General features: G+C 41.0%; 1 protein-coding gene across 1 annotated transcript; it reads right to left on the reverse strand.

Moving 5' to 3' along the window:
• Positions 1 to 25234, reverse strand: SLC5A8 (solute carrier family 5 member 8). Its single transcript, XM_077783128.1, has 15 exons — positions 24653 to 25234; positions 22523 to 22588; positions 18616 to 18667; positions 17039 to 17106; positions 16038 to 16192; positions 14519 to 14659; positions 10411 to 10540; positions 8968 to 9056; positions 7576 to 7688; positions 6189 to 6256; positions 5816 to 5902; positions 4533 to 4726; positions 3326 to 3429; positions 1620 to 1705; positions 1 to 137 (listed from the first exon to the last, which is right to left on the reverse strand). Exons 1-15 carry the CDS (start codon positions 24983 to 24985, stop codon positions 6 to 8), a joined length of 1818 nt encoding a protein of 605 aa, XP_077639254.1. The 5' UTR covers positions 24986 to 25234; the 3' UTR covers positions 1 to 5.
• Between the last annotated feature and the right edge of the window lie 1325 nt (positions 25235 to 26559).

Here is a 26559-nt window from a genome sequence, read left to right on the forward strand (position 1 = left end):
TTGTGTCATATGTGAAGACCATTGACTTTGTTCTTGTCACTTGCAACATCCATTTCAATGTGGCTAAAGGCAGGGTTGTCAGTTCCTTCATCTGCCATGGTAAATGGTTTCCAGTTCAACACTTCCACTTTCTCTGGCTAAAAAACAAAAGACAAAAGCAATACTTTGAAACAGAAGAAACCTCTCTTTGACATCTCTTTGGCCAGCAGAGTCAGGCCTGACATAGAGGGTTACCTTGCAGGAAAACATGTTGGCTGCTGACAGAGCACAAATACTTACTCATTGCAGTAGTTTATATTTTTCTAGGGGCATGGAAAGTTTTGTATTGCATAAGGTACAAATTGTGTAAAATGTTCTTGTAACACAAAATGTTCTTGTCCTGCAAATTGGCTTGGGTGTGCAAAGTTCTAATTGTTGTTTTCATGTCTACTGATATGTCACCACCAGGTCTTTGAGCTATTGACTCCCAACCCTTCCTCCTTGCCCCATCTGTGACAGGAAGAGAAGATTAACATGCATCATTGCTTTGATGTCACATTTCTATTAAATGGAATGAGATATTGAGCTCCTCATGTGCAGAAAGTTGCTTAGCCCTGATTTTTTATAAAAATCAGTTAGTCCTGATTTTTATCTCATCAATTTTTTGCAGTATTTGTGATACCAACTACTTGTTATTCAGCTCTTAGCCATATAAGAGACAGATACATAAAGAGACTAGTTTCTGACTCCAGGCATAAAAAACTATGGCTGTGGACACTAGCTTCCTTGTAGGTGCTGGATTGTTTTTTTCTTTTTCAAAAGACCTCAGGGATTAAATTCCCAGACAGCAGAAACAGATGTTGACCCATTAAAGACAGTGAATGACAGTAACTGGATACTGATCTCCAGTACTGACATGGGCAAATAGCATTACAATGGTATGGTAAAATATCCCTTTTTTTCACTGGTACTCTTATCCAGAAGCTGAAATGCATCGGATCATTCTAGAAGGAGTTGTCAGTATTAAGGAAAAACATTTTGCAAGCTGGACCATCTGAAGATATGATTATTGTCTGAACTACTGAACTTGAATGTTCAGCTGATGATATTGATTGAAAAGTGATCTGTAGTTTATTTTTAAAAAGTAATTTTCCTGTATTCTCTCTTCTAATGGATGTTATTACCCAATAATATTTCCCCTTTTCTTAGGATGAGAGCTAGGAAATACACTGACTAGAAATGTTTTCTCTCAAACAGTAGCCAAAGTTACAAAAAACAATCTGACCTTAGAGAACACATGTTCACAAACAAAGGAAGCTTTGCTGAGTCCAAGGTGTGCCTTGGGGCAGCTTCCCAGGGGACAGTTAGGGAGTATTTTAGCAGAAACATGGAGAAAATTCTCCCTTTTCTTAGTTGGTTCTCTGTTGTTGACTGAAGCTAAGCTGTGGCAAAACTGCTTCCTTGCCTGCAGCAGCTGCCTTACTCCCACCCACCTTGTGCTCTACTACTGCCTTAAAGCAGATAGTCCTATCAGGCAGCATCAGGTGCTATTCATCCTGATTGGAAAAACCAGGAAATTTGTTTGCCTCTTACCATGTAGGAAAGATTGATTTAAATCAGAGATGCACAGTTACACTTACTTGCTCAGTTTCAGACCATGAGAAGTTGGACAGGAAATCTTCCTTGGTCAGCAGGAATTTACGATCAGTGTTCTGCTTTAGTCCTCCTACAAAATAGACAAGTTTTATTCAGCCAATTTTACACATGCAAACTATGTGTCAGACCCCAGCTATGGGCACCAGGCCAGGCAAGCAGGACAGAGTCACACAGCAAAAGCCATCAAGCAATCAAAGACCTTAGAGACCACTTCTTTACAAAAATGTATATCCTGCTCCTCTCAATATATAAAATGATCCCTCAAAGTCTATTTGAAATGCCTTAGCTATTTCCTAGCTTCTTAGATCCTCCTTGGATTTCCTGTTTTGGAAAAAATTGAATCTGGCAAACACCAGAAAATAATGATTCACATACATTGATGTCTGGGACAACTCTGCCAGTCCAGGAGCTGTGGCACCAAGTGCTACCCTGAACCCTGAGCTCCAGTTCTCAGCTCCCTGTCAGCAAGACTCCTGTCTCCAAAGTCACCACCAATTTTTATAGTGAATTATTTAAAGACATCTCCAAGATGGAGGGATGAGGGTTAATGGAATGTCTGGGCAATTTTAAGGCATGGAAGAGTAACTATTCTTGGCAGGGAAACAAAAGAGATGTAGGTGCTCCAGGAGAAGCAAGGCGACATTGTGACTGAGTTAATTCGTTTGTGCTTCTGTTCCTGGGCTGAGTATTTCTCATCTAGATTTATTGAGTTGTCTGATTTTCATGCTTTGTTTCATGGCCTATAGGTAACCTGATCCCTATCTGGTAAAAAGAAAAATTTGAGTTCAAGCATCACTATAGAAATGGGAAGAGCATGTGCTTGAAAGAAAGTGTGGAGCAAATCTAAAAACTGAGAAGGAAAAGACAATTAGATAAATGTAGCTTGTACTTATTAGTTGCAAGGCATAGGGAAGTTAATGGAACTGAGTTTGTCTACTGAGTTTGAAGTTTCATAGTCCTGGAGCCATTGTGGATCAGTCTAAAAATTTGAAATCTAACAACCTCAAAGACAAGGGCTGTTATATGAATCTGGCTAGGGATACTGGGTGAAGCTGTGGAAACAGCTGCTTTTTTGCTATTTCTGCCATGCATGAGGTGAATGACAAGTGGAGTTTGCATCTGACCTGAGTGCCAAAGTAGTGAGGCCATGGGCTGGAACAGAACTCCCCATTCTTACCCATGGCAAGTTGCTTTTTCCCTTTGCACAAAAGTACTGGGAAACTGAGAAAGAAGCTAAAATAGCCATGCAGAGGCTCTGCAGCTTTTAGGCATGTTCTTGAGGAATGTGGTGAAAAGCATGCACTCTGTGGATGCAGACCACAGCCCTTGAGTGCTCTGAACTCACTCAAAATATAACTGCTTTCGTCTTCTAGAAGCATGTGTGTATATCCTTGCTCCAAGTTGTTGCCATGTTGCAAAAAGACAGATGTCTTTTTTTTTTCTTCTTTTTTTGCCCCTTAGGTTTAAAAATATGCTGAGACTTCTTTCTCCTTAGAGATTTGTAGTAGTAACTTTTGCTGTGAGCAAAGACCAGGAGTGGGATGCAGAAGCGCTGAGGGGAGGAAAGTCCATTTAGGATGGTAACGTTTACAGTGTTTGCAATAGGTTACTGGCACTTCCTGTGGCTCTCAGGACATCTTAGTTTGAAAGAGACCTGAGACACATTCAATCACAGCTCTGAAACTAGTACCTGTTAGGAGGCTGATCATTATTCCCACAACTACTGTGACAAGTGTCCCAAGTGTGCTGAAGTAGAGATAAGACAAGGAATACCAGTTGTCTGCCAGGGCAGGCCTAAAATAAAGCAGAAAAAGGGTTAATTTTCTGTTCCAAAAAACTTGAAAATGCTTGTTTCCAGACAGTATATAAATACAGAGATACTTCTGAACCAAGCAACCTGGTAATCTTGAGGCACCTCCATACAATCATATGTGCAGTGAAAATTTGTAAGAGACAAGGCTAGCCAGTAGAGTGAGACAATGCATGAGACAGAACAGGTAAAACAGGACAGTCCTGTCTCTGCTATGAATCTAGTGCAGAGCTGAACACTCTAGTGATCCAGATGAAGGGATTAATTTCTTTAGCAAGGGTGATGTTATTTAAAGGCAGGGACACACAAAAAAAAACAAGGAAATCAGCTCCATGTGGCTCTAAAGAGCAGAGAAACTGTCTTTACACCTCATCCTGCTCTTCCTGACTATGTGCTCTGTCGCAACAGGTGCTTCCCAGCAGCCAGGAGCAATGTGAGAGGTGTGGTATATGAAAGAGGATGCTGGGCACCCAGTGTGTCAGGGTATCTCTTCATTGTGCAATGCTCTAAGGTGTAAGGATTTGGAAACCCTAGAAATATGTTTTTTCAGCTTCTTTCTGTTCCTGCTGCTCTCTGTATTACCATTCATGTTAAACTTAACTGTGATCATCCAGAGTAAGACATTTGGCAGTTGCAAAGCAGAGGAAATCCCGTATATTGTGCCCATTCTGAACGTGCTGATTAGAACTATTCTGCACAGACAAGTTGCTGTAGGTAGAGCTGCTAACTGGCATTTTGCCCTTTAACTGCCAATGGCTCTAATTCATGTGACAGATTGTGGAAGCTAATCCAATAACTATAAATTATATCTTTGTTTAAAACTGTGGCCCACAGTAAGACATGTCCAAGCTTGTGAACTTAAATATTGAACTGAAGCTTTTCAGATCAATAGAAATATTCACTTTGACTTCTGTTGTGGGATAACTCAAACTACTTCAGTCTGAGAGGAAATAAAAATCAGAGAAAACTGCTGCATCTCAAACAGTGTGGTAGGTAAACCAAAGAAGGATTGTTAAAGTAAACCAAATACTTGTGTTTCTTTAATGAAAATACATGCTTTGTTACTGCACTTGATGAACTCATATACCTTTCTGCACCTGGTGTGCTGAAAACTGTTGTTAATGGAATTTCTGTTGATGTTAAATTTCCTGAGGATATATTACAGCCCGCAGTTGAGAGATAGAGTGGCTTGGTTCTCTCTGGAAGTGGAGGATAAATCTGAGATCCAATTCCAACCCAAAGTGAAATAATGAAGCCACTGACAAGACCCACAAATGCCCCCTGCAAAACAAAAAGTGAAACTTGGATTTACATGAAAAGCAAAAGATGTTTGAAAGAAACAACACTTAGAAGAGTTAGAAATAGTCAAGATAAACTAAACAGTAGTCTCCACAGCAGAAATGAATATACAATTGGGAAGTGCTGGGGAGTTTACTTCATTTCTTTTTGGGGAAATACGATGTTTTCTCACTTCTCCTGAGCACAACTCTTTTCATTTGGCCACTAGGTCTTTACAAAGGATAACTTTGATCTTCATGGTATATGGAAAAATCCTGCTTTATTTGAGGCCCTCTTTGAACAAATACAGAAGCAATTTTTCAATTTTCTCATGTGACTTGTTTTAGCAAAAATTCTCTTCTACACCAGAGGTAGGTGAGGTTGTGGCTGAGAGCTAGTAATTTTTTTTATTATTTACTTTAGTACATATATAAAATTTTCAACTGCAAAAAGTAAAGATCGGTGATTAGTAAACCTGGAAATAGTAATAGTAAGATATTATACTAATATTAATATATTACTATATTACTATATATATAGTAATATTACTATAATAAATTAGTAAACCTGTAAATAGTAATAGTACAATTACTATTACTAAATAGCAATCCTGCCAGACTAAACCATGGACCATATTAACAAAACTTGTCAAATCCTTTTATTGATGGAAAACATTTTTCATCTGGAAATGATAATTTTACAACATGGAAGCACTCTGAGAATACCTAATTTGGTCTGCAACTGCCTAGACCCTATTTTCCTGGCCTGACCCCTGGCCAACATTCTCTGAGCCTACTCGTTGTTCAGCTATATCTTGAGATGCATTGTCCCTGCTTCTAAAACTGGTTTTAAGAAATCCTTGTCAAAGCTTAATTTTTATTCAGATTATTTTCCCCAATCCATATATGTAAATCTCTTCATGGGATGGAAACTCAAGTTCCTATACAGGAAGAGAAGTCTGCAAGGGGAAATGTCCTCACAGAAAGTACCAAACTTGCTGCCCAACTTCAAATTACTGGTTGGAGAGGGGGAAGGATAAGCCCAAAATTATCAATAAATTTTGGATGAACAGGTCTTTAAACTTCTACTTACAATTCCATTTGCAAAGGAGCAGAGGATTCCCAAGGCAAACAGTCCTAAAAGGGGGCCACCAACCATGCCAAAAATGCTGAGCGCTGCCTGAGGAAGAAAGTCTACTATCAGGTACTGTGCAAGGAAGGTAAAGTTTCCAAAGTGACAAGAAGAGAAGATGTTCAGAAAGAAATTACGAGACTTTTTAAAGTGGTGGGTACTCAGTTGCCAGGATTTGCTATATGGATGCTTAAAACACAGGCCATGGGCAATTTCACATCAGTACCCAAGAAAGAATAAAAACTAATCTCATAATAGTATTCAGCAATTATTTTCTTACATAATTTATTCTGGGTCATTCAATATGGGCATGAAAAAGCTGTCTGGCACCCACCTGCAACAAGGCTCCCAGAAGAGATGCCACTGCAGCCATAGCAATGCAGACTCCACCATAAAATAGGCCTGTGTGTGAAAGGAAGAACAATGTATAAATCTGCCAAAATTTGAAAATCACTAATGGAAAAGTTTCTGTCTGACCCAGCATGGCCCAAACATCTCCCAGATAAAAGTGGTAACATCTGGAGTTTTTCTAAGAGAGTCTGAATTGGCCAAAAGGTCAGGTTTCTGTTTACATTAAGAAGAAATCAGACAAACTTGACAAAATCCTCTTTCTGTGAATTACTAGAGATTAGTTAATAAATGTCAGTCATATGGATTAGTCATAGTGGCAATAACCCACTTATTGTTCATATTTCTCAGCTAATCTCCTGTGTCATTGTCCTTATTTGAGGGAATGATTTTCACTTCTCAGCCTAAAGTCTAGGAAGCAAAAGAGTAAATGCTGGCAGATCACTGGGAGCTGGCACAGTGACAGGGAGCATCCCAGGTCACCAGGACATAGTGTCTCTTTCCAGGAGCCATAACACTGGCTTACTTGTTTTTCCCACCTCTGCCCTGATGAGTTTCACTGCTCTAGCAAGAGGTTAATCTCACTATTCATTGTGATGTGTCAGGCAACTTATGATACCACAAACAACAATTTTGGCATAAGCACGATGTTTGTAACGTTTAAGAAAATTTTCTCAGGTGAAAATATTTAATTTTTGTTACCCTCCCGTCAGTCTGCCATGATCCCTGGTATGGGCTCCAACATGACACTGCGTTGGGACAGAAGTATTTTCATTCTTACTACAAACATTTTCTTGGGCTACAGCTACAGCTGGTTACAGACAGTACAAGTAGCAGACATGACAATTGCACTTCACAGATTTGAACCATCTGCTCAGTCTAGTTCTGATTCTCTTGGAGTTACATTAAGAGCTAAACAGAGTGACGGCCTCAGAGTATATCAGAGAAGATGTGAAATTTCTTGTTCTCTGGAATATTTTTGGGACACAAGACTACTGCTTGCACAGCAATTAAAAAAAAATTGTTACAACACAGCTTCCTTCACTTCTCATTTTTGAGAAGAAATTAAAAGAAAAAGCAGGAGTTTAAGTCAGAGATATTTGGCTTTGTAGAACTGTGAATCAATACTGAACACAGATGCAGTGCATCTTTCCTTATCAAAGACAAACAAGATGGTTTTCTTTTTTTCTTAAACTCACTTGTCCCCCATTTGTGTAAAACCTACACAGCTGATCTTGTCTCCCTGAAGTGTTGCACCAAAATAGCCCCACTGGTGTGAATTACTTACTCCTGACATGCACCATCATAAGCAAGGTCTGAATCAAACCTTCACTTTGTAAAGCAAAAGCAGAAAATATGTTTTCCAGACATACTCATCCCCATGGAAATCCATGACAGCTTCTTTTCAGAGAGAGATTTGAAGTAGGGCTTAATGAGATCTTCAACAGTCACAGCAGCCAGAGCATTGATGCTGGAGGACACCGTACTACAGAAGGCAAGATTTATACAATTTTTTTATATCTTAAAAACTAAAATTATAGATAACGGTAGGTTACTGGCAAAGAGAAACTGCCACTGTCTAGAACAGTGCCAGAAAACGAATGTAACTGCTGCACATGTTTAAATAACTTATTATTCCAGAGAATGCAGCTAACAACTTAGAAAAATTGTTAAAAGTAATTATCCTTGGTGAAGTCAAGGCACATACTGCTGAAAAGTTGGGCTGGGCCTGGAGAACTGAACAGAAATATCTATTACATATTGCTAGACTGTAAACACTACTAGTACACATGATACCTTGACAAATTATTGGCCATATATATTTGGGTAGGTAAAAGTCCCACATCACTGTTAACTTTTAATGCACTCTCAGAGGAGGATTCAGATAATCTAATTATGGTCACCTAAAAATTAGGCATCTAGTCCAAACCCAAGTACTGTAGGTTCCCTGTGGATCAGAGAAGCCAGCACTCCTAAGGCACAAACCAGGTGATCCTTTGTCTGCATGTACCTTGCTCCTGCAAACCACCAGCTCTTCTTCAGCATGTGAAACTAATATTTTGGCTGTTCCCTCTATTTATGTAGCTACAAGTATTCAGAATTTAAAAAAAAACATAAATTTGGTGTCACATTCATAAGTTTCTTAATTTCTATCTCCTTGCTATTGTTCAGAGCCTTCACTGAGAGAGACAGTGTTTCTTAAAGATACTCCTTGGGAAAGCTGAACAAAACACTCGCCAGTATGGGATAGAAGGGTATCAATCTGTCTCCTACAGTACAAATATATAGTGATTGTTGTTTCATGGGATTCATTCAAGACAATTGGAAGCCTGAGAATTCTGGAAAATAAGTCTCCAAAGATGAGACGTAAGGAAAGGCAGATGGCTTCGAAGTTATGCATGTTTGAAACTGGAAAATTAAAGATGAGCAATAGGAAATTTCCCCAACTGTAGCTATTTGGTGTAACATCCATCCATAATACTCAAAAATTCCTATAGCAGAGGGGCTTTAAAAGCACAGAGAAGGATTTGTTAGTGCTTTACATCATGTGGCTAACTGAAGTCCAAACAACTTTAAGTCCTATGACCCAAATATCGGAAACTATGGATTTTTAAACTGCATCATCAAAGAGGTCATAGCGATTTTTTTAAAGACTAGAAATTAGCTAGACAAAGAAATAATTACAAAAGTTTTAGTATAAATGCAACTTTAGCTCCAACAAAAAAAAGTAAAAAAAGGTAATAGTTTCCAGATTATTAAATTACCTTAATGTCCCACTGTAGGCACTAGCCACAAAAAGTCCTGGCACTCCTGGATAATCACGCATGATATCCAGCACTAGGTATGGCATTAGCTGAAAAATTCAGATTAAGAAGTATTACCATCTTGCCCTAATTTTTCATTTTATCATTGTATTGGTTTTTTACAGCCTTCTCACTGGCATTCTGTCCAGCTGTTCTAATTTTTAATGCCCTATTTTCTCTATTTATTGATTTTTTACAGGGAAAACCAATCCTAAAATGTCCACTAGAGCTACAGAGAGTCTGTTGAGACCACCTAGCTGGGTTGTAGAGGAAGCTAGGGCTGGGCAGCAGGTGGTCTGTTCTGCACATCACTCCCTTGAGGGGGCTGGGTACCACAGATGCTTTTTCTGCTGTTGACTCCACAAAAAGGGGTTAATATACAATCCAATAAACTCAGATATTGGAACCTGAGATCAATTTCCATATAGGAAACTGCATTTTTTGACGTTTGCAAGATCTGAGCCTGGACAGAGAGAGGAATTTTAAGATTTTCTTCCTGTGAACATTTTTTTTTTCACAGACAAGTTAATATTTTTAGTATCTTTCTTCCGGCTTCTACCAAATGAATTTGACTGACAAAAAAAAAACTTAATTTCCTTCCAGTTTCTACCTTGGCTCTTATTTTATTCTACTCTTAAAGACCAAGTTGGGCTGCCTCAGGTGCCCCATTATCTGTCCTGGCTTTCCATTGGAGCATTATCCAGAGCCTGTGATTATCTTAGACTTAAACATACAAATAAAACTTATTTGATTTCCTTGGTCCCTAGCTCTGGCCAGTCTATGGGTCACCAGAACTCTTCTTCCTCAGGTAAGCCTGCTGTTCAAGTTGTATTTAGAGAGAGGTCATCACCTCAGTGGTGAGGTGGTTTCTCTGCAACTCAGCTGGATTGCCCATCTCTCCTCTGAAGGAGGGAAGGATTTGCCATCACTAGCAAAGAGCTGCCTGCTAATAGCCTTCCTCCAGGTGTGTGCTTTGAGCACAAGTATGTTCTGAATCTGAAAAGGATTTTGCTTTTTCAGACCAGAGGAATTTGGGTTAGATGACACAAAGCAGCTCACTGGGACCCACAGTCACTCACAAGGGTGCTGCTGCTCTCTTCCCCTCACTTCTCTTCAAAGCAGTTTCATGCAACATTGTCACTCCTGAACCCATTTTGAGCAACAAACCCACACAATTGCAGAGGTGGGTGGACTGAGAACTCTCCACATTGCAGCTCTCCCTGCTGCCCACCTTACCAAGTGCTGAGGGACTTGCAGCTCCAGGAACTGTAGTCTCAGCCTGACACAGGATTCCATCATGTCACTATTTCCAACCCCCTGACTCTTGAGCTGCCTTTGTCTGGTTATTGTGGAGCAGAGGAAAGATACCCTCCCACCACCTTCCCCCGAGATGTGGGGCCATACCTGGTCGAGTGCCGACACCTGGTTGGCTGTCCATGGGTCACAGTCTTTGTAGATGGAGTAGATGGCCAATCCACATAGTGTGGCACAGGCCAGGATTGCCCAGAGTCCCACCAGGTTGATGTAGAGGGACCTGCACCAAGACACATGGAAACACCATGTTAGAGCTCAACATCACACAAAAGACCCTGCAAGGGCCAAGCAAGGAAGCATCCACGCCTGCACTAAGGAGACCCTCTGGTCAGCAGCTGCCTGCTGGCAAGGGAGTCACCATATGGCTCCCAGCATTTCACCTGGAGTGAGATCACATTTGTAAATGTACAAATGACACTTCTGGTTTTGGTGTCATGGTCTGAGCACTTGTCCCCTGACAATGGAGATGTTGGGAGCGATAGAGCAATCCCACATTTCATCATGTGCACGAGCTGTACATTGCAAGCAGCAGGCCAGAAGATGCTCTTTCCCCCTTGCCACACCCCTTGACAAACTCCAAGCAGATTTGTAAGGCGGGGTGCCCCAGATCCAAGTGTGGGGTACCTTATAGTCAGCACCAGCATTCCTTTGTCTCCGGAGCTGTAGTATCGTGCTTACACAATGCTGGAGTTGCTCTTGTAAAGCTACAAATCTCCCACTTCCTCCTGAGATAGTCTCTGTGGGAAGCAGCAATGATAAACTGGGGCCTGGGACCTTGTCTAGAGCTGCCTCTGGCTCCCACTTCTAGAGAGCAGGGATTCTCAACAAGCCCTTTAGTAACTAAACAACTTGGAGTCCAGTATCATCCAGAAACTCCATCACCTCCCCACATCCTGATGCAAGTTTCAGCTTCAGATAACGGTGAGACCAGACGTGTTTTCATCAGGCAGTAATTCTGCCATTGCCACAGAACAGGCAGTTTCTATTGGAAGTGAAAAACACATTGTTCTCCTTGCTGAGTGAGGGATTTTGCTATCCATCTAAGTCTCTGGTTTTCTCAAATGTTTCTAAGCTCTTGATGTCTCCTGGGTTACAAATATCTTGGTATCTCCAGGGTCACAAAGTTCTTCTCGCCTAGAGTGGTCATTTCAAGCAAACATACTCATTGGGAGCAAGGCCTTGAAAAACAGCGTTCCTTTCCAGCAATTGCCTCTTGGTTATCTGTGTATCACTGATAGTGATTTAACCTCCTGACAGATCACATACCCTGGACCTGTGCCAATTGGTAAGACCTCCTCTGGGAGGACATTTGGTTTATGTGAAAATATCTCCATGCTTGCAATGCTTCAGGAGGCCTTTTAGTGCTTTTGGTTCCCAAGAAAGTAAGGGGAAACAGCCTTTGTATTTCTGTAGAGGACCAGCAGGATGAACAAAGAAGTAAACGTAACTTTATAAGCCTTGTTAGACATTGAAATGGACATTTTCAGAAAGGCATGATGTAGATTAACTAATTGAACTATGAGTTTTATGCAATAGAAAAGCTACTGGCAAGCACAGTGCAAACTTTTAGAAAAGACCTATATAAAAATTAAAATCAGCTTTTAAGCTGATTTTTGTATAGTAGGGAAAACTCTGCATTTTTACCTTGTATTTGTAATTAGGGGGTGGTCAAAACACACAACCAACAGCACATTAAATTTCTTTCTAAACTAATTCAATAAAAATTAAGTAGTCCTCATAGATGCTTACATATTGATTGGATTTCTTGCATCCACTTAGCAGAAGCCATTCCTGCACTGGCATAATCTATGTTGATATACAACACCCAGAAACTGATTTAGCACAAAATTTAACCAATGAGTAAAATCAATCCAACTCTTTTGAACAGATGTAATAGAAGAACTAGCCTAGAGCCTGTAGTAAAGATTAGAAAGTCAAGAAAAACACACAGAAGGAAAATATTTTGTCTTGTTTTTAAGCAACTCATGTTTATAAACTGCGTCAGTGTTTGAACAACAGCTTTTTTTTTTTCCTTCCGATTTACATGCCAGCTCATGGTACACCCTATGATTAAGCAATGGAGAATAATAATTGTAGCACTGTTGGAGGGAGGTGTTTCCATTAATTCTGCGTGAGTAACATGGGGTGGAGTGTGGGTGAAGCAGGCATTTTGACTGCAGAAAGCTTCAATTTTCAATTGTTTGTTTCAGTCTGGCTCTAAGAATTTAGCACTGAAATATGCCAGCTGATGACCTTGAAAGGAGAGAAAAATGTGTTAGTAGCCCATATTTTTCTGACAGTGTAGCTCTTCTGCTCTGAGTGCCTCTTATCATTCAGATGTAAGCATTATGTTCAATTTACCTAGTCATTGTTTGAAGATGACAGAATTTGCTCCTACCTACTGGTGTTCCTTGAATGGGGTGAAATCCTTTCCCAACACCTGAGAAAATTCCTGTCCTGTGCCACTGTTAAAGGCCTTCCCAAAACCTGCAAGTTGGGATCTGTGAAGGAATTATTTTCTGAGCTCTGATGTGTTACTGTGCTGTCTCTTAAAAAGCCTTACAGTAAATGGCACAGGGGTAAAACCCCTATTACTTTGACCTGATGACATCTTGCACTTCCGTGTACAGATTAAATGACAATAAGAGGTATAGGCCAACAACATGACCTGTCAAATGTGTTTAATTACACTTGAATATGAACTAGATAGTCACCACAGAATAGCACCGTTTATAGTTGTGACAAGCTGCAACTATTATGCAAAATTATTTCTCCATGCAGAGCAAGTATCTTGCACAAGCAAGGCACAAGCAAGATGCCACAGAAACCAACCACCCGTGCCAGTAGGACAGGGCTCTACTGATGAAGGCTCCGCAGCTATTAATATGAGAGCCTAAATTCCATCCAACCCCCTACAGAACCAGATAGCTTCCAGCTCTGGTGAAAGCTGCTGCAACAGCTCAGAAAACCTACCCTGAGGCTGCCATGGTGTCAGATTCCCTCTGGTCACACTCTGCTTCTGAGACACTCTGGAGGTGTCTCTGCTCTCAAAGAAGGTAGGGAGGGCACAAGAGAGGGGCACAGCCTGACTGGCACACAAATCTGGGACAAGGTATGCATCTATTCTCCCATATGCAGTCATTCCACAGGGAGCTGTGGTATGTGCCTCCTGCCTTTGCAGTGCTGAGAACCTAGAACCCAGCCATGTGCCACAGACTGCAGAGAAGCAACCTGTTATGCTGGAAATGTGTCAGGGAACCCTGGAGATGTACCTGATAACGAGCATCAGCTCATTCCTGTCTGCAGCACAAATGGCTAAAAAGCAGATTTCTTCACTGATAAAATATTTCAGTTGTAAATGGTGCATGATTTTGTGGTGTTTTGCTAGCTTTATGAAGTGAAAGCCTTCATAAAGCTTCTTCTCTGTATGTCACTGTGCTACAGAATGACTGAAAGTACAGGGATTATTTTCATGATGTGTGCTTCTATATTTCTTCTATAAATGAATTTCATGAGATCACTAGTAATTTTTAAATCCTGAGCTGTGGACTAATGAAATGGTTCTAAAGACAAAGATAAGATAATAGAGCTAGTAAATATACTCCATTCTAGAGTAAAGGCTCATCAGAAATGTTTACACTCAAGGAAAACATAATCCTCTGCCAGTTTCCACAGTTAATTCCTTAAAAAATATGTCATGATTATTATGATCACAAAATACAGGATTGTTCAGCAATTTTATCACTGAAGAGATAATTTCTGGATTTCCTCACACCTATATTCATTGTTATGGAAAAATATTTTAGTCTTTACTCATGCAAAATCCAAAACAATGATTTAGGTTTCATAGAGCAGCAATTGAAGATACTGTCTTGATATGACTTCAGGGTAAGTACTACAACATTTGGTCTTTAGGTTGCACATAAACTTAATGCAGCTATTTCTATATGAAAATACTGGTGCAGTGAAACATTCAGGCACAAATTTCAATGTTATAACAATCACATGTAATTCATATACCAGAAATTACTGTGCCAAATTTCTTCTACCTGGTCCACAAAACAGAAGGCAAAAGCTGTTAGCCTTTATAAATGCAATTTATACAGACAAAATACCCACTCATTCCTTAAAAAAAAAAAATCTCTCTTATAAAGGACAACCACTGCTAAATTCAGACAGTAACTGAAGACAGACTTACAATTTTGCATGGAATCTGCTTTTGCATGCGATGTATCTCTGGACTTGGGACTGGTTAACCCCGTATATACCAGTCCATGTGAAAGTCCCACCTATAACAATCGTCCAGAAGGTGTGCCTTTGCAAAGGATTGGGATCAAAGCTACAGTGAAAGGAAAAAGAGAAAGCAAATTCAGAATATGAAATTCTTCTTAATATAAAGACCTTAATGCTTAGAAGAAATAATTTCTCCATGCTTGTTCTAATACAAACTTTCTTAATTTGGACAGATTTTGAACATTAAGTTACTCTAACTTCATGTGAAGTCATAGAAAGCAAATTTTAAAACTTGGAGCTAACATCCTGAGCCAGTGAAACACTCTGAACTGTCCAAAGGTGAAGCTGGAGAGCTTTATTTGCCTATAAACTACAGTCTTATGTAAAGTTGTATGATGCTTGTGGTGGTTGTGATGAAATGATGCTGCAGTAAAAAGTGTAATGTGCCTGCTTATCTAGAGGGACATCAGTCTAACACCAGTATAAAGGTGTGTTTACAATCCCAGCCTTTATGGACAGAGCCTCTATAAAACATTTTGCTGGTTTACCTCTAAGTAAACAGCAGATTTTAGGTGGCCATGAACAATTATTATTTTCAAATCAAACTTTAATATAGCAATAAATTATATTTATCTTGGTGAATGCTGTAGTATTATTTCACCTATTACATCTTTATTAATTTTCTTTTTCCATCTGTGAACTCTGGTGAACTCTGTGACTGGGAGAAGAGCCAAACAGATTGAAATAAATTACTGTTCATAAGAAGAATAAATTACCCACAGATTAATTACTTGCTGAAGAATTTGGTGAAGAATTCTACAGAATAACTTGATTAATATTGTGAACTGATAGACAAAGGACAAATCACAATACTTGTCATACTAAACTTTCACTAATAGCACTGGGTGAAGGTTCTCAGAATAGTCTTGTATTCATCAAAGGTACAATAACTTTTTTACTTGAAATAGTCTTTGATTCAACATTGTCAGACTGAATATTCTTGAAATTTTAAAATTATATTTTTAGGCTAAGATTACTTACAATAATGGAGGGTAAAATACTATTAAAACTACTTCTATTTTTTTCTTTCAGGGAAAAAAAACCCTCACTTTTTCAGATTAGGCAAAAATTATTATTTTCCCATTTGTTTTGGTCCAGTCACTGAAATGTCAAATCAGCTGTTTGCAAATTGTAATTATAAATACAAATGCGCTCTCCTATTTACCATTCTCTTTCAGTGGAATCCCAAATGAATCCTTAAAATACCTACTTGACAAAGTAAAAAGGTTTTTATCTTTCCAGGATTTTGCATGGAATAGAACATAAAAAATATCCCTCAAACTAGGTAAGCTTGTTTAAAAATATACAGAAACTGGGGTCACAACTTCTGCCATCCTCCTCCTACAGTAGCAGTTTAATATCACAGTCGCATGAGCTCTATTTGTAGGAATAGAGGGGCACATTCTCTGCAAGTCCAAACTCACTCCCAGAAGTTTAATCTTCCTCCATGGTAGGAATCATTTACAATGCGTCCAATTCCCTCCTGAACCACCACAGCTCGTATAATCACAGATGAAAATCCAGCAACCATGATTCCAACCTGGAAAACATCTGTCCACACCACTGCCTTCAGACCACCCTGCAAGACAAAGAGCATGTATCAGATACAACAAGGCAGCAACATTCCCACTTTGCACTCACATTCAACTAACAGAAACATTACTATCTGTATTATGCATAATAGATGAATTTCATCTTCATCTTTAATGGAACTAATTCTGAGTGATGTCTTTAGGAATTCTGTTCTGGAAGCTATTCAGGACATCCTGGCCCTTTTTTGAAGTGCAGGGAAATTTGGCCATGCACATAGTTTAATCCAGTATTTCCTTCATCACATAACCTGATTCAGAAGTTTGTACCAAAAGATCGATTTTCAGACAGTGCTCATTTTATATAAGTAAGTACCACTAGCTCCAGAAGGTATACCAGTCATCTGAATAAAAATAAACATTATTTAATCCACCATATGTAAATAAATTAGTCACTGACATTCCATTTCAACATTTCATCTAGACACTTGGTCAATTAACACTAAATTAAAGACCATTCTCCTCATGTGGCATGCTGTTTTCAGTCTATTCAATAACACACAAGACTGTTACAGTTGCGGTGTTTGACAAATTGTACAGCAAAACCCAACTAGATCACAAGAAGACTCACAGGAGAATTTGTAGAAAGGGAAATCTACCTTTTTTGCTATTCTTTCAGAAACAACAGAAGTTTGAATGTATCATAACAAAAAAGATTTCAGTTGCATAGAGGCTGCCTATGCATTCAGAGAGGTCCCTGAATAAATATGGTCTTGTGGCTACACCTGTAAAATGTAATTCCACAGAGTAACCTGATTATTACTCTTCTTTTTAATAAATTCCATTTTTGATGTGAGCGGTGAAAGGAACCCTTCTTAACTGAAGGGCCCACATACCAGTGTGCAGTAGAATGTGCAGACCACGCCAGTTGCCACCACTGCACCCCATAAGTCGAAGCCAGTGACTGAAAGAGAGGGAAATAGCACCAGTATGAATGAGGCACTGGGGACAAAACACAAAACACTAGGGACAATTTTTGGAAAAAGATAGAAATAAATTAAATGCAAAAATAGGAGGTATAAATGGCAGTGAAAAGATTAGTGTGTCTAAACCATGGGGTTTACCCTAACTAGTTCTAAAACTGAAACAGTTGTTACAGATTTGGAAACTGCTAAAAAGTTGAGATTTATTTCACAATCCAGGAAGCTATTGCCTTTAATGTGAACACTTCTAAACAACACATGCAATATGGCCCAACTCAAGAAGGTTTTAGAATACGTGTCCTTCCTTGAAACACCTGTGTAGCTGCTACCAAGCCCTTAGGCAGGGATTTAAGCAAGTAAACAGCATGGGGGTTCTCCACAGAGAAAAGTTGTTCAAGCACTGTCTGGAAGAAATGCGTCAGAGTAAAAGCCTTTATTCTATTCTTCTCTTAAGGATTACATGTTCCTGCTGTACAACACTGTGCTGTGGCTGACATACAGGCTGTCACTGCCCCAGCTTGGCATGCTCACCTGCTGCCAGGCAGGGCATTGGGGGCTCCCTGACAGAGAGCTCAGGCTAATGAGAAACATGGAAACAAAACTAGTGAAATACATAAGCTACTCTAAATAGGAGCTGGCTAAGTCATAGCTTCATTTAGCATGTATTTGCAATGCAAATATAAATATCAAAGACACAAAACCTGTGGGACTTCTACACTGGAGGAAACCAGTAGAGAAACTGTTGGGATTTTTCCTCCTTTTTCTTCAATGAACAGGGCAAAAAAACCATTTAATGAGCAGAACAACTGTGACTTGATCCTAGCCAAAATGATTCATTTTTTATTTGCATTTTGTTATTCCCTTTTCTTGCCAAATTAACAAAATTAATGGTGTCAGATTAAAAGTTTAATTTGGCTTCGTAGAAAAGATTTTGCCCTTTTAGAAATGAATGTGGCTCATTTGCAAATCAAAGAGTCATTGTGAAGTAGAAAATGGAAATATTTAACTTCGTAAATATCACAATAAACATCTTAGGTTAACAATCTCTTTGTTGTTGATTTGGTTTTCCTGCTAAAAGGACAGACCCTATGAAAAAGTGCCAGGCAACCCAAAATCATATTTACAGAACTTTTGCTTTGCTCTCGTCTTGAAGAATAGCACTTAACCAGAGGAATTAAATTTGTCTTTAGTGCCTGCATTGCCTTAAAATTTACTTAAGCCTTCTCAACTTTTCTGAATAAGCCATTATCTACAGGTATTGCATCAGAGGTAGAATAAATGAGAGCCAGTGTTCCCATAAACCTCTTCTGTAATTCCTTACAGGCATGGATTAAGGGACTAGGATTACAGAGTTCCCACTAAAAGACTTCACAATCAAGCCCTGAGCTGTATTTTTAGCTGTTGCATTACAAAAAAAAACCCACCATACCAATACTATATGCAGAAAAAATTATATCAGTAGAGGAACAGTTATAGTATACTCATTTTACCTTGATTTAGTGCTAAAGCTGGAGCATAAATGACAATACCAGTGTATAAAGTCTAAAGCAGGGGGAAAAAAAAAAGAAAGATCAAAATAAATATAAATTCTTGGAAAGGTGATAACTTTCTAAGATTATTTATTTTCAAGCATCTATGTAGTGTGTATTTCCTAAATTTATAACTGTTGACAAATAATTCCAATTAGAAGACAAATGTCTGAGGCTATTAAACTCTACAGTCTCACAGACGAATGTTCTTAAAACAAATACCAGGGACTCTTAAACATAAGATCCATCTTTATCTTCTCCTGGTTTTTATAATTAACTTATTCTATTCCTTTAAAACTGCAAGGGAAACAAGAACAAAAGGAAGTTAATGAGGTTTACACATGGTTTGTCAAGGAATCTATTATCATTTTCTCAGTCTCAAGATCAATATGCCTTTCAGTATACAGCTAGAATTCACACCAGTAAGAACACAAAATATGACATTAGTTAGTCGTTATGGATAGTTACAAGGATTGTAACCTTCAGCCTGTAAAACAAAGCCATACATTATTACACTTTCAACCACAGTAAAGATACAGACAAATCAAGGAGCTACTCCATCTACCTTTGTGGGCACAATGGGATTCATACACTGATATCCTCAATTTCTTTGTGTATGGTTTTAAATCCTCTTTGCTTCTTTATCACTGCTATTACTGCCACAAGTTCAGCTGTGACATGGGTCAGGAGAATACAGCTTCCAACTTGCTGATAACTTCTGTGAAGATCAGTGATCTTGATTCAAAGCATCTGGATCACCAATAGGTCGTGAGCTGACGTGCATCAGCTTTCCATGGCTGGACTCTTCTGACTTTCTGATTTACAGGGATGAAATTTGGGCATGGAAAAACAGCAGAATCAGATGTCATCCAGGATTCAGCCAGCTTCTCTCCTTCCTGCAAGTGCCCACCCCAGGCACAGATGGCAAACCGGAGCAGGATTGCTAACCACTGAATTACCTGCCATGGCTTTTGAGCAGATCAAAGTCAGTCCCTGAGGTGGAGCTCTAGCACATGGCCAGTGGCTATGCTGGGACAAGGCCAAGTGGTAACGGGAGTGAGCAGCTCTCTAGCTGTATGAGACTAGTGTGGAGAAGCTGCTTCACCCAGCCTAACCTAACACACCTGCTAGGAGAACATGCCAGAAAGGATAGGGGGGCAACTGGGGAAATAGTTATTCCTACCTCTGTGCTACAGCCTGACACTGTGTGTACATGCTTGTTTCTCTCAGTGCCGTAAGTCCTCTCTAGATTTTCATATATGGCTTGCATTACAAGAAAGCTGCCAATCCTGATTAGTTCCTGGTGAATATCTCCTAGAACTACCTATACCATGTCCCAGCCCGCTCCTGACACCTATCTGGCCCAGTCAATGTTTGACTTGGTGTTCATACAGTGACTGTCAGCATGCGCTGCGGAAACAGAATCATAGAATCAGGGAATGGTCCTTTAAAGAACATCTAGTCCAATGCCCTTGCCATGTACAGGCACACCTTTCACTAGATCAAATTGCTCAGAGCCCCATCCAGCCTGACTTTGAACACTTCCAGGGCTGGGCCATTGCACCTCTTCTCCAGACTACCTGGTCCAGTATCCCACTATCCTTGTTGCAAACATATTCTTCTTTTTTTCCACTCAAAATCTACCTTCTTTCAGTTTAAAACTATTATCCTTTGTCCTGCCACTATAGGCCTTGGTAAAAAGCCTCTCTCCACCTCTATCATAAGCTCCCTTTGAAAGGCTGCAATAAGGTCTCTCAACAGCCTTCTCTTCAAGTTTAACAATTAATCCCATCTTTCTCAGCTTTTCTTCACAGGAGAGGAGTTCCACCCCCAAGACCATTTTTGTGGTCATCCTCTGGACCCTCTCCAAGAGGTTCATGCCTTTCTTGTGCTGGGAACCCTACAGGCAGATGCAGTACTTCAGGTGGGGTTGCACAAGAGTGGAGTAGACAGGGAGAATTGCCTCCTTTAACCACTAGCTGCACTTCTTTTGGTGAAGGACAGAATTGGCTTTCTGGGCTGTGACCAGACTTTCTGACTCGGTCAAACTTTTCATCCACCAGTATCTCGAAGATCTCCTCTGCAAGGCTGCTCCCAATCAGTTCATCCTTCAGTCTATACTGATATTTGTGATTGCCCCAATCCATGTGCAGGACCTTGCACACGGGTTTGTTGAATTTTATGGGGCCACTCCTCAAGTCTGTCAAAGTCCCTCTGGATGGTGTCCTTTCCCTTTAGCAAATCAGCTCCACCACTGAGGATGGTGTCATCCACAAACTTGCTGAGGGTGAACTCATTCTCACTATCTATGTCATTCATTAAGGTATTAAATAGTATTGGTTCTAGTACATACAGCACTCATTACTGGTTTCCATCAGAATATTTAGCTGTTGACTGCAATGTTTCGGATGCAATCATCAAGTTAATTCTTTTTGCTTCTAATTGTCCATCAGTCAAAGTCATACTTCTTCGAGCCTTTTAATTCAAGGGATTTAGCATGAGAACTTGTGGCTTTCTCATTCACAGTGAATAAGTGCCAGAAGCCTTGAATCATCAGAAATTAAAATTTGTCACACCTATGATCACATTTTTGTGTCAATTTAAATAGGACTGATACAATCTTTCTGCTTCTTCAGTAGGGTTTTTTTGGTTGCACTATTATAAATCCTTTTCTTTACCTTATTTTAAGTATTAATATTCACAGAACAGTTAAAATTGCACCATTAAAATCTTAGGAGGTTTTCTTTCCTCACTAGTATTTAATTTATTCAGGTTAAATTGTAAATGCTTGGCAGAGAAAGCCACATATAGATATTTGGTTAATTTTTTTTGAGCATGTATTTAAGTTGCATAGAAAACTATTTTTCTCATCTTTGAGGCAAAGATTATGCTTAGCTCTTCCAACTTACGCAACTGTGATGTCTTCATAGTGCTGGTGAAACAGTGTCATATTTCACACATGCCAGCACTCTACTTTTTCCATGAGCTTGTGTAAAAGCCAGCTAAGTAGCACTGCTCAAATCAGTAATGAGCAGTGCATTGGGAACTATCTTACTGGTGTAAGTGTGATTTCCCTGTGACTTCTGATGTGCCTTAAAAAATACAAAAATGGAAAAAACCAAGCATGTACCTTAAAAAGTTTTCTGATTGCATAGTCATTCTTACTTTGAATTACCCAAAAGGACACTTCAAAACTGTGAAAAGCACACATTTTTGTTCTGGTGCTTTTGACATATGCTCCCTGACATTTAGAAGGTGTGGTCACCTCCTGACTCTTTGAAAGGGCCAGATACAGAAAACTGTACCAACAATAATTTAAGAGATTGCTTTAGTTTAACATTCCCCAGGGCAGTAATCTTCTAATTCTCATTTTGCAGACACCTAGGGTTTTTTCAGTGGTGGTGCAAACCCCTGTGCAGTAAGTAAATGACAGCTCCTGACAGCCTTTTTTGTCACCTCTCATTGACCCTTGAGAATTAGACTCCAAGAATACACAGAGCAGAGGATGAAAACTGCCGCTGGAGATAATTGGTGCATGTTTGCATTTTGAACTCATTGTGGGTTTCTACAGCAGGCAAGCGAATGGCTGCCTGCTTTTCACACTGCTATCCTGTAGTGAAGGCACGGTGCTGATGTCAAGTGACTGCTCTGGATATTCAGCAGTGCCCACAGAGACCCAGGAGGCAGGTAGCCCAGCACCTGCTCCCCACCTCATTGCTGTGCAGCAGAAAGAGCTGTGTTTCTCCTGCTCCCAGCCACCCAGGCACTGTGTAACCTAATCAGCTGCTCAGAAAAAACAGCCAGTTACACCCAACCAAATAATTCTGGCAGCCCCAAGGACCACAGAACAGCTTTGAAGTATACTTGCCGTTTGTATTATGAAAAGAACCGTTCCACAGAGGCGTAGGTATTTATTAAATCGGAGTTCTAAATACTGCAAAAAAGAAGAAAAAACAAATGCTTATATTGAAATTGATGGGACTAGAATGAAATGATAAGCAATATAGAAAGAGCAGAGTATAGTTTTTACATTTTCGTGTATGGCCAAAAGTCCTGGAGTTCCCTTGTTTGATATCATTTTCAACTTGGTTTTCTTTACAGACCTCACCAGTGGGTAATAACACACAAACAAGGGAAGCAGACATAAGCTAGTCACTATTCAATGGTGTCTACAGAAAAGACTAGAATATTATCACAGAATCACTAAATATGCTGAGTTGAAAGGAATAAAGATACACAAGAATTATCAAGTCCAACTCTTGACTCTGCACAGGGAAACCTAAGAGTTGACAATGACATGGCAGCCAAAAAATAGAACCCACTAATTTTGTGAAATCAGAGAGAAAAAGAAAATATTGTGACTATTCCTACATCTTAGTCAGTGTGGAAACTCTAGCATTATGTGTGTCCATCTGAACTGCTGCAAGAGAAGGCAAAAGATTTTCAGTGGTCAGCAGCTTCTCCCCATGATAAGCTCATCTTCTGCACTGCCCAAGGCAGACTGCCATATTCTATAGATGTCAAAATTTAGCCTTTTGTGAAACAGGAACCCTCACTTTTCTATCAAGCTTGGAACAGCATAACCTCTAAATTATTCTGCCATGCTGTAGAGCAGATTTCTTACCACTGTCTGTCCTAGAAAACCTCTTGGTGTGTGGTTGTACAAAAGAAATCTCATTTGCCTGATGAATCTGTTCAATCAACACAGATAAACACTGAAGCATCTCAAAGGGCTCACTCACAAACTGAGCATTTAAAATGTGATCTGTGAGCATGTCCATACAAGGAAGCAGTCTTGAACCCCTGGACAGACAGAAAAGGTTGTTAAAGATCTGAACTCTGCCCAGAAACAGAAGATGTATCTTTTATAGGTGCATTACTGATTCAACACCAAGATAATCAGTGACTTTCCAGTTATGATCATAAGCCTCTACTTAAAAGAACCCTATTTAAACATCATCATGATAGTCCAAAGATTAGTAGATTAAAATACACTGGAAGACACCAGAGATTTCTGTTGGTGAATTCTTATCTAAATTCACTAACAGAAATCTTGTTTTCAGCCTCCAGTGCTGCAATGCACTGTGTAATAAAATGTTAAAGACCAAAGTTAGCCAGTCAAGGACTTTCACCTGCACTGATTCTCCTTTCCTGAAGTCTTTTGCAAAATGAGCAGTTTGCTTCCAAATCTGCAGCTAGGAACTATCTCCATGCAGGAAGATAAATGGGCTGCGGGGACATTTTGAATCAGAAGAAAGCGGTGACCAGATGCTTCCCCATCCCAAAACTGTCAGACTCAACCTGTGATTATGCCACTACCCCAGCTGTGTCTGTGCTGATGGTTATAGCTTTAACTTCCATGCTGTGCTGAAAACCAGCTCAGCCTTATTTTGGTGGAAGTATGAAAACTTTCACAGACACAGAGCATTTGCTGACCTCCTTGTATAATCATGAGGGAGAAGACATTCAGTAGTGTAAACAGCCTCAGGTGACAAAGGGTTTCTTCAAAATCTCTAGGAACAGCACAAATACATCCTCTGCCAAAGAGTGACTTTTGTGGTTGCACCTAAGCTTAGAAACCAATTTGGAGGGAGCATGATGTGATGTGATAACTCTGGTTCCTACAGTAGATGCTTTTGTGCTCTGATTTGGCTAGATTAATTACAAATGATTAATGACATGTCACCACCCAAGGTGCATTAGGATTATTCCACCTACTGAACTGAGTATCTGGCATGAGGAAATAAATCTGGTATGACACAAAGCTCCTGAGCTAAGGCAGCAGGGTTGAGCATCACCTGCCTGCAGAGACAGTGTGGGCAGACTTGGGGACAGACAGGGCTGCAGCCTGCTCTCAGGCGTGTGGTGACATAGAACAGCCCAGAGTGCAGGGAATTTGGGGGAAGAGAAGGTGGAGGGCAGACACATAGAAGGTATGCATGAGAAGCCCACCCAGCTCCCTAAAAGCTGCAGAGGGATTCTTTCCACTCTACTTTACCTCGTAGGTGCTGGTAATGCCCAGCTTGTAGAAGACGGGCAGGAAGATCTCAGCACTGCACAGCACCACCAGGCCATAGGTGATGGCAAAGACGCAGAAGATGGCACCATAGCGATAGATCTCAGCAGGGGTGCCCAGCACGGTGACAGCTGACATGAAGCTGGCGGTGAGGGAGAGTGCAACCGGGAGGGCATTCATGCTGCGGCCTGCCATGAGGAAGTCCTTTGATGTCTTCTGCCCACCTCCCACGAAGGCGTAGTAGATGCCAATGATGGCTGAGATGAGCAGCATAGCCGCAAAGACCACATAGTCCCACACAGTGAAGCGCCCCATTCTACCCGAGGAACTCACTCTTGGAACCAAGGATCTTCCCCAAAATCAGAGGGACTACTGATGCCTCCGCTGTCACGGAATGGCATAAGCAGGAGGAAGCAGATGGGAACGGGCCCCGGGGATATGCCCTCCGCCGGAGCCGGGGCAGGTGCGGTGCGGTAACAGCAGCGGGACAGAAGGAAAAAGGTGCGATGCGGTGTCCGCGGCCGGGACAGGTGCGCTGCGGTGTCCGCGGCCGGGACAGGTGCGCTGCGGTGTCCGCGGCCGGGACAGGTGCGCTGCGGTGTCCGCGGCCGGGACAGGTGCGCTGCGGTGTCCGCGGCCGGGACAGGTGCGCTGCGGTGTCCGCGGCCGGGACAGGTGCGCTGCGGAGCGGCCCGCGCAGGTCCCCGCCGCGGTCCCGGGGCGGAGCGGGCTGCGCCGGGAGCCGCAGTGCGAGTGCCGCAGCCGGGACGGCGGGCGGGCCTTATACGGCCCCGGTGCCCGCTCCTCCCCGCGGCGCTGAGCGCCCCCGCGGAGCGAGAAGGGGCGGCGATCCCGAGCCGGGGCAGCCCGCCCCGCGCCTCCGGGCTGCGGGACTGCGCCACGGCACAGCCACGCCTGAACGCTGGTATACCCCAAACCTGGGTCGCGGTCCAGAGCTTCTGGAGGGAAGACATGCCCCAGGATGGGCAACCTACCCTCGCTCATTAGCATATTCCACCATCTCCCCAAAGGGCTGAGGTGAAAATATCGTTTAATACATATACATTTCCATGAGTTGCGCAATCTGGAAGGAAACTCACTGAATCAGATTTACCAAGACGAGTCGCTGAACACTGCAGTTGTGCAACAGGGAAACCCTGTTACCTGCACTGTGCTCACAGAAGTTTTGCTAACTGTCTTCAAGTTCAGGAGTCAAAGTGCACAGGAATATCACAAATGGAGCTTCACACGCCTTACCCAGAGGGGAATACATAAAAAACATCTGTGTGATTTTAAGGTCATGCATGTCAAGTGGTGGAGATGTGCCTATTTCTACAGCCAGCAGTACACACAGGACTGACAGCAAATACCGTATTTGCCATATATTAGCAGCCCTAGACGGGGAATGAAGATGAAAGGACGCCAAAGCTGACTCAGATGTGCTTGACAGCAGTGCAGCCACACACAGCACACGTTGTGGCAGAGTTTAGAAGCTTTGCACAGTAGCTTTCCATCTTGAGCTGTACATTGGCAAAGTGCTATGCTGGAGGTAATTAACTAGTAAAAGTCAGAACCACCTTGAGGATTAAAAATTATCCTGTTTGCCTTCATGGAAGGTAGAATAATTTTCCTTCCTGCCCAACCTCTTCTGGCTCTTATCCACAGCTGGATAAGCTGGAAGTAGTCTGCTGCAAGTGCTCTGGGTTCAGCTCAAGGTGCTCTGAACTGCCAGCATCTGACCATTTTGAGACATGGTTTTCAGCAGCCTTCTGTATCTAGACAGAAATGAAAATGACCAGATAACTGACAGCCAAGCACAGAGGATGGAACACTTCTCTCTGCTTGGAAGGTCTGGAATTGCAGGCCTTTTGGAGTTATTTCTGAGTGCA

Source organism: Lonchura striata, chromosome 5, assembly GCF_046129695.1.
Source record: "Lonchura striata isolate bLonStr1 chromosome 5, bLonStr1.mat, whole genome shotgun sequence".
In the NCBI taxonomy this organism is placed as follows: domain Eukaryota; kingdom Metazoa; phylum Chordata; class Aves; order Passeriformes; family Estrildidae; genus Lonchura; species Lonchura striata.

Excerpts from the sequence above, each read along its gene's own strand:
- SLC5A8 (XM_077783128.1), bottom strand. The coding sequence starts at position 24,985 with ATGGGGCGCTTCACTGTGTGGGACTATGTGGTCTTTGCGGCTATGCTG. Across the intron at positions 7,689-8,967 it reads GCCTACAGTGGGACATTAAG|TACGGTGTCCTCCAGCATCA; the intron begins GTAATTTAATAA and ends TGCCTTCTGTAG. Across the intron at positions 4,727-5,815 it reads GCTCCTTTGCAAATGGAATT|GGGGCATTTGTGGGTCTTGT; the intron begins GTAAGTAGAAGT and ends TTTGTTTTGCAG.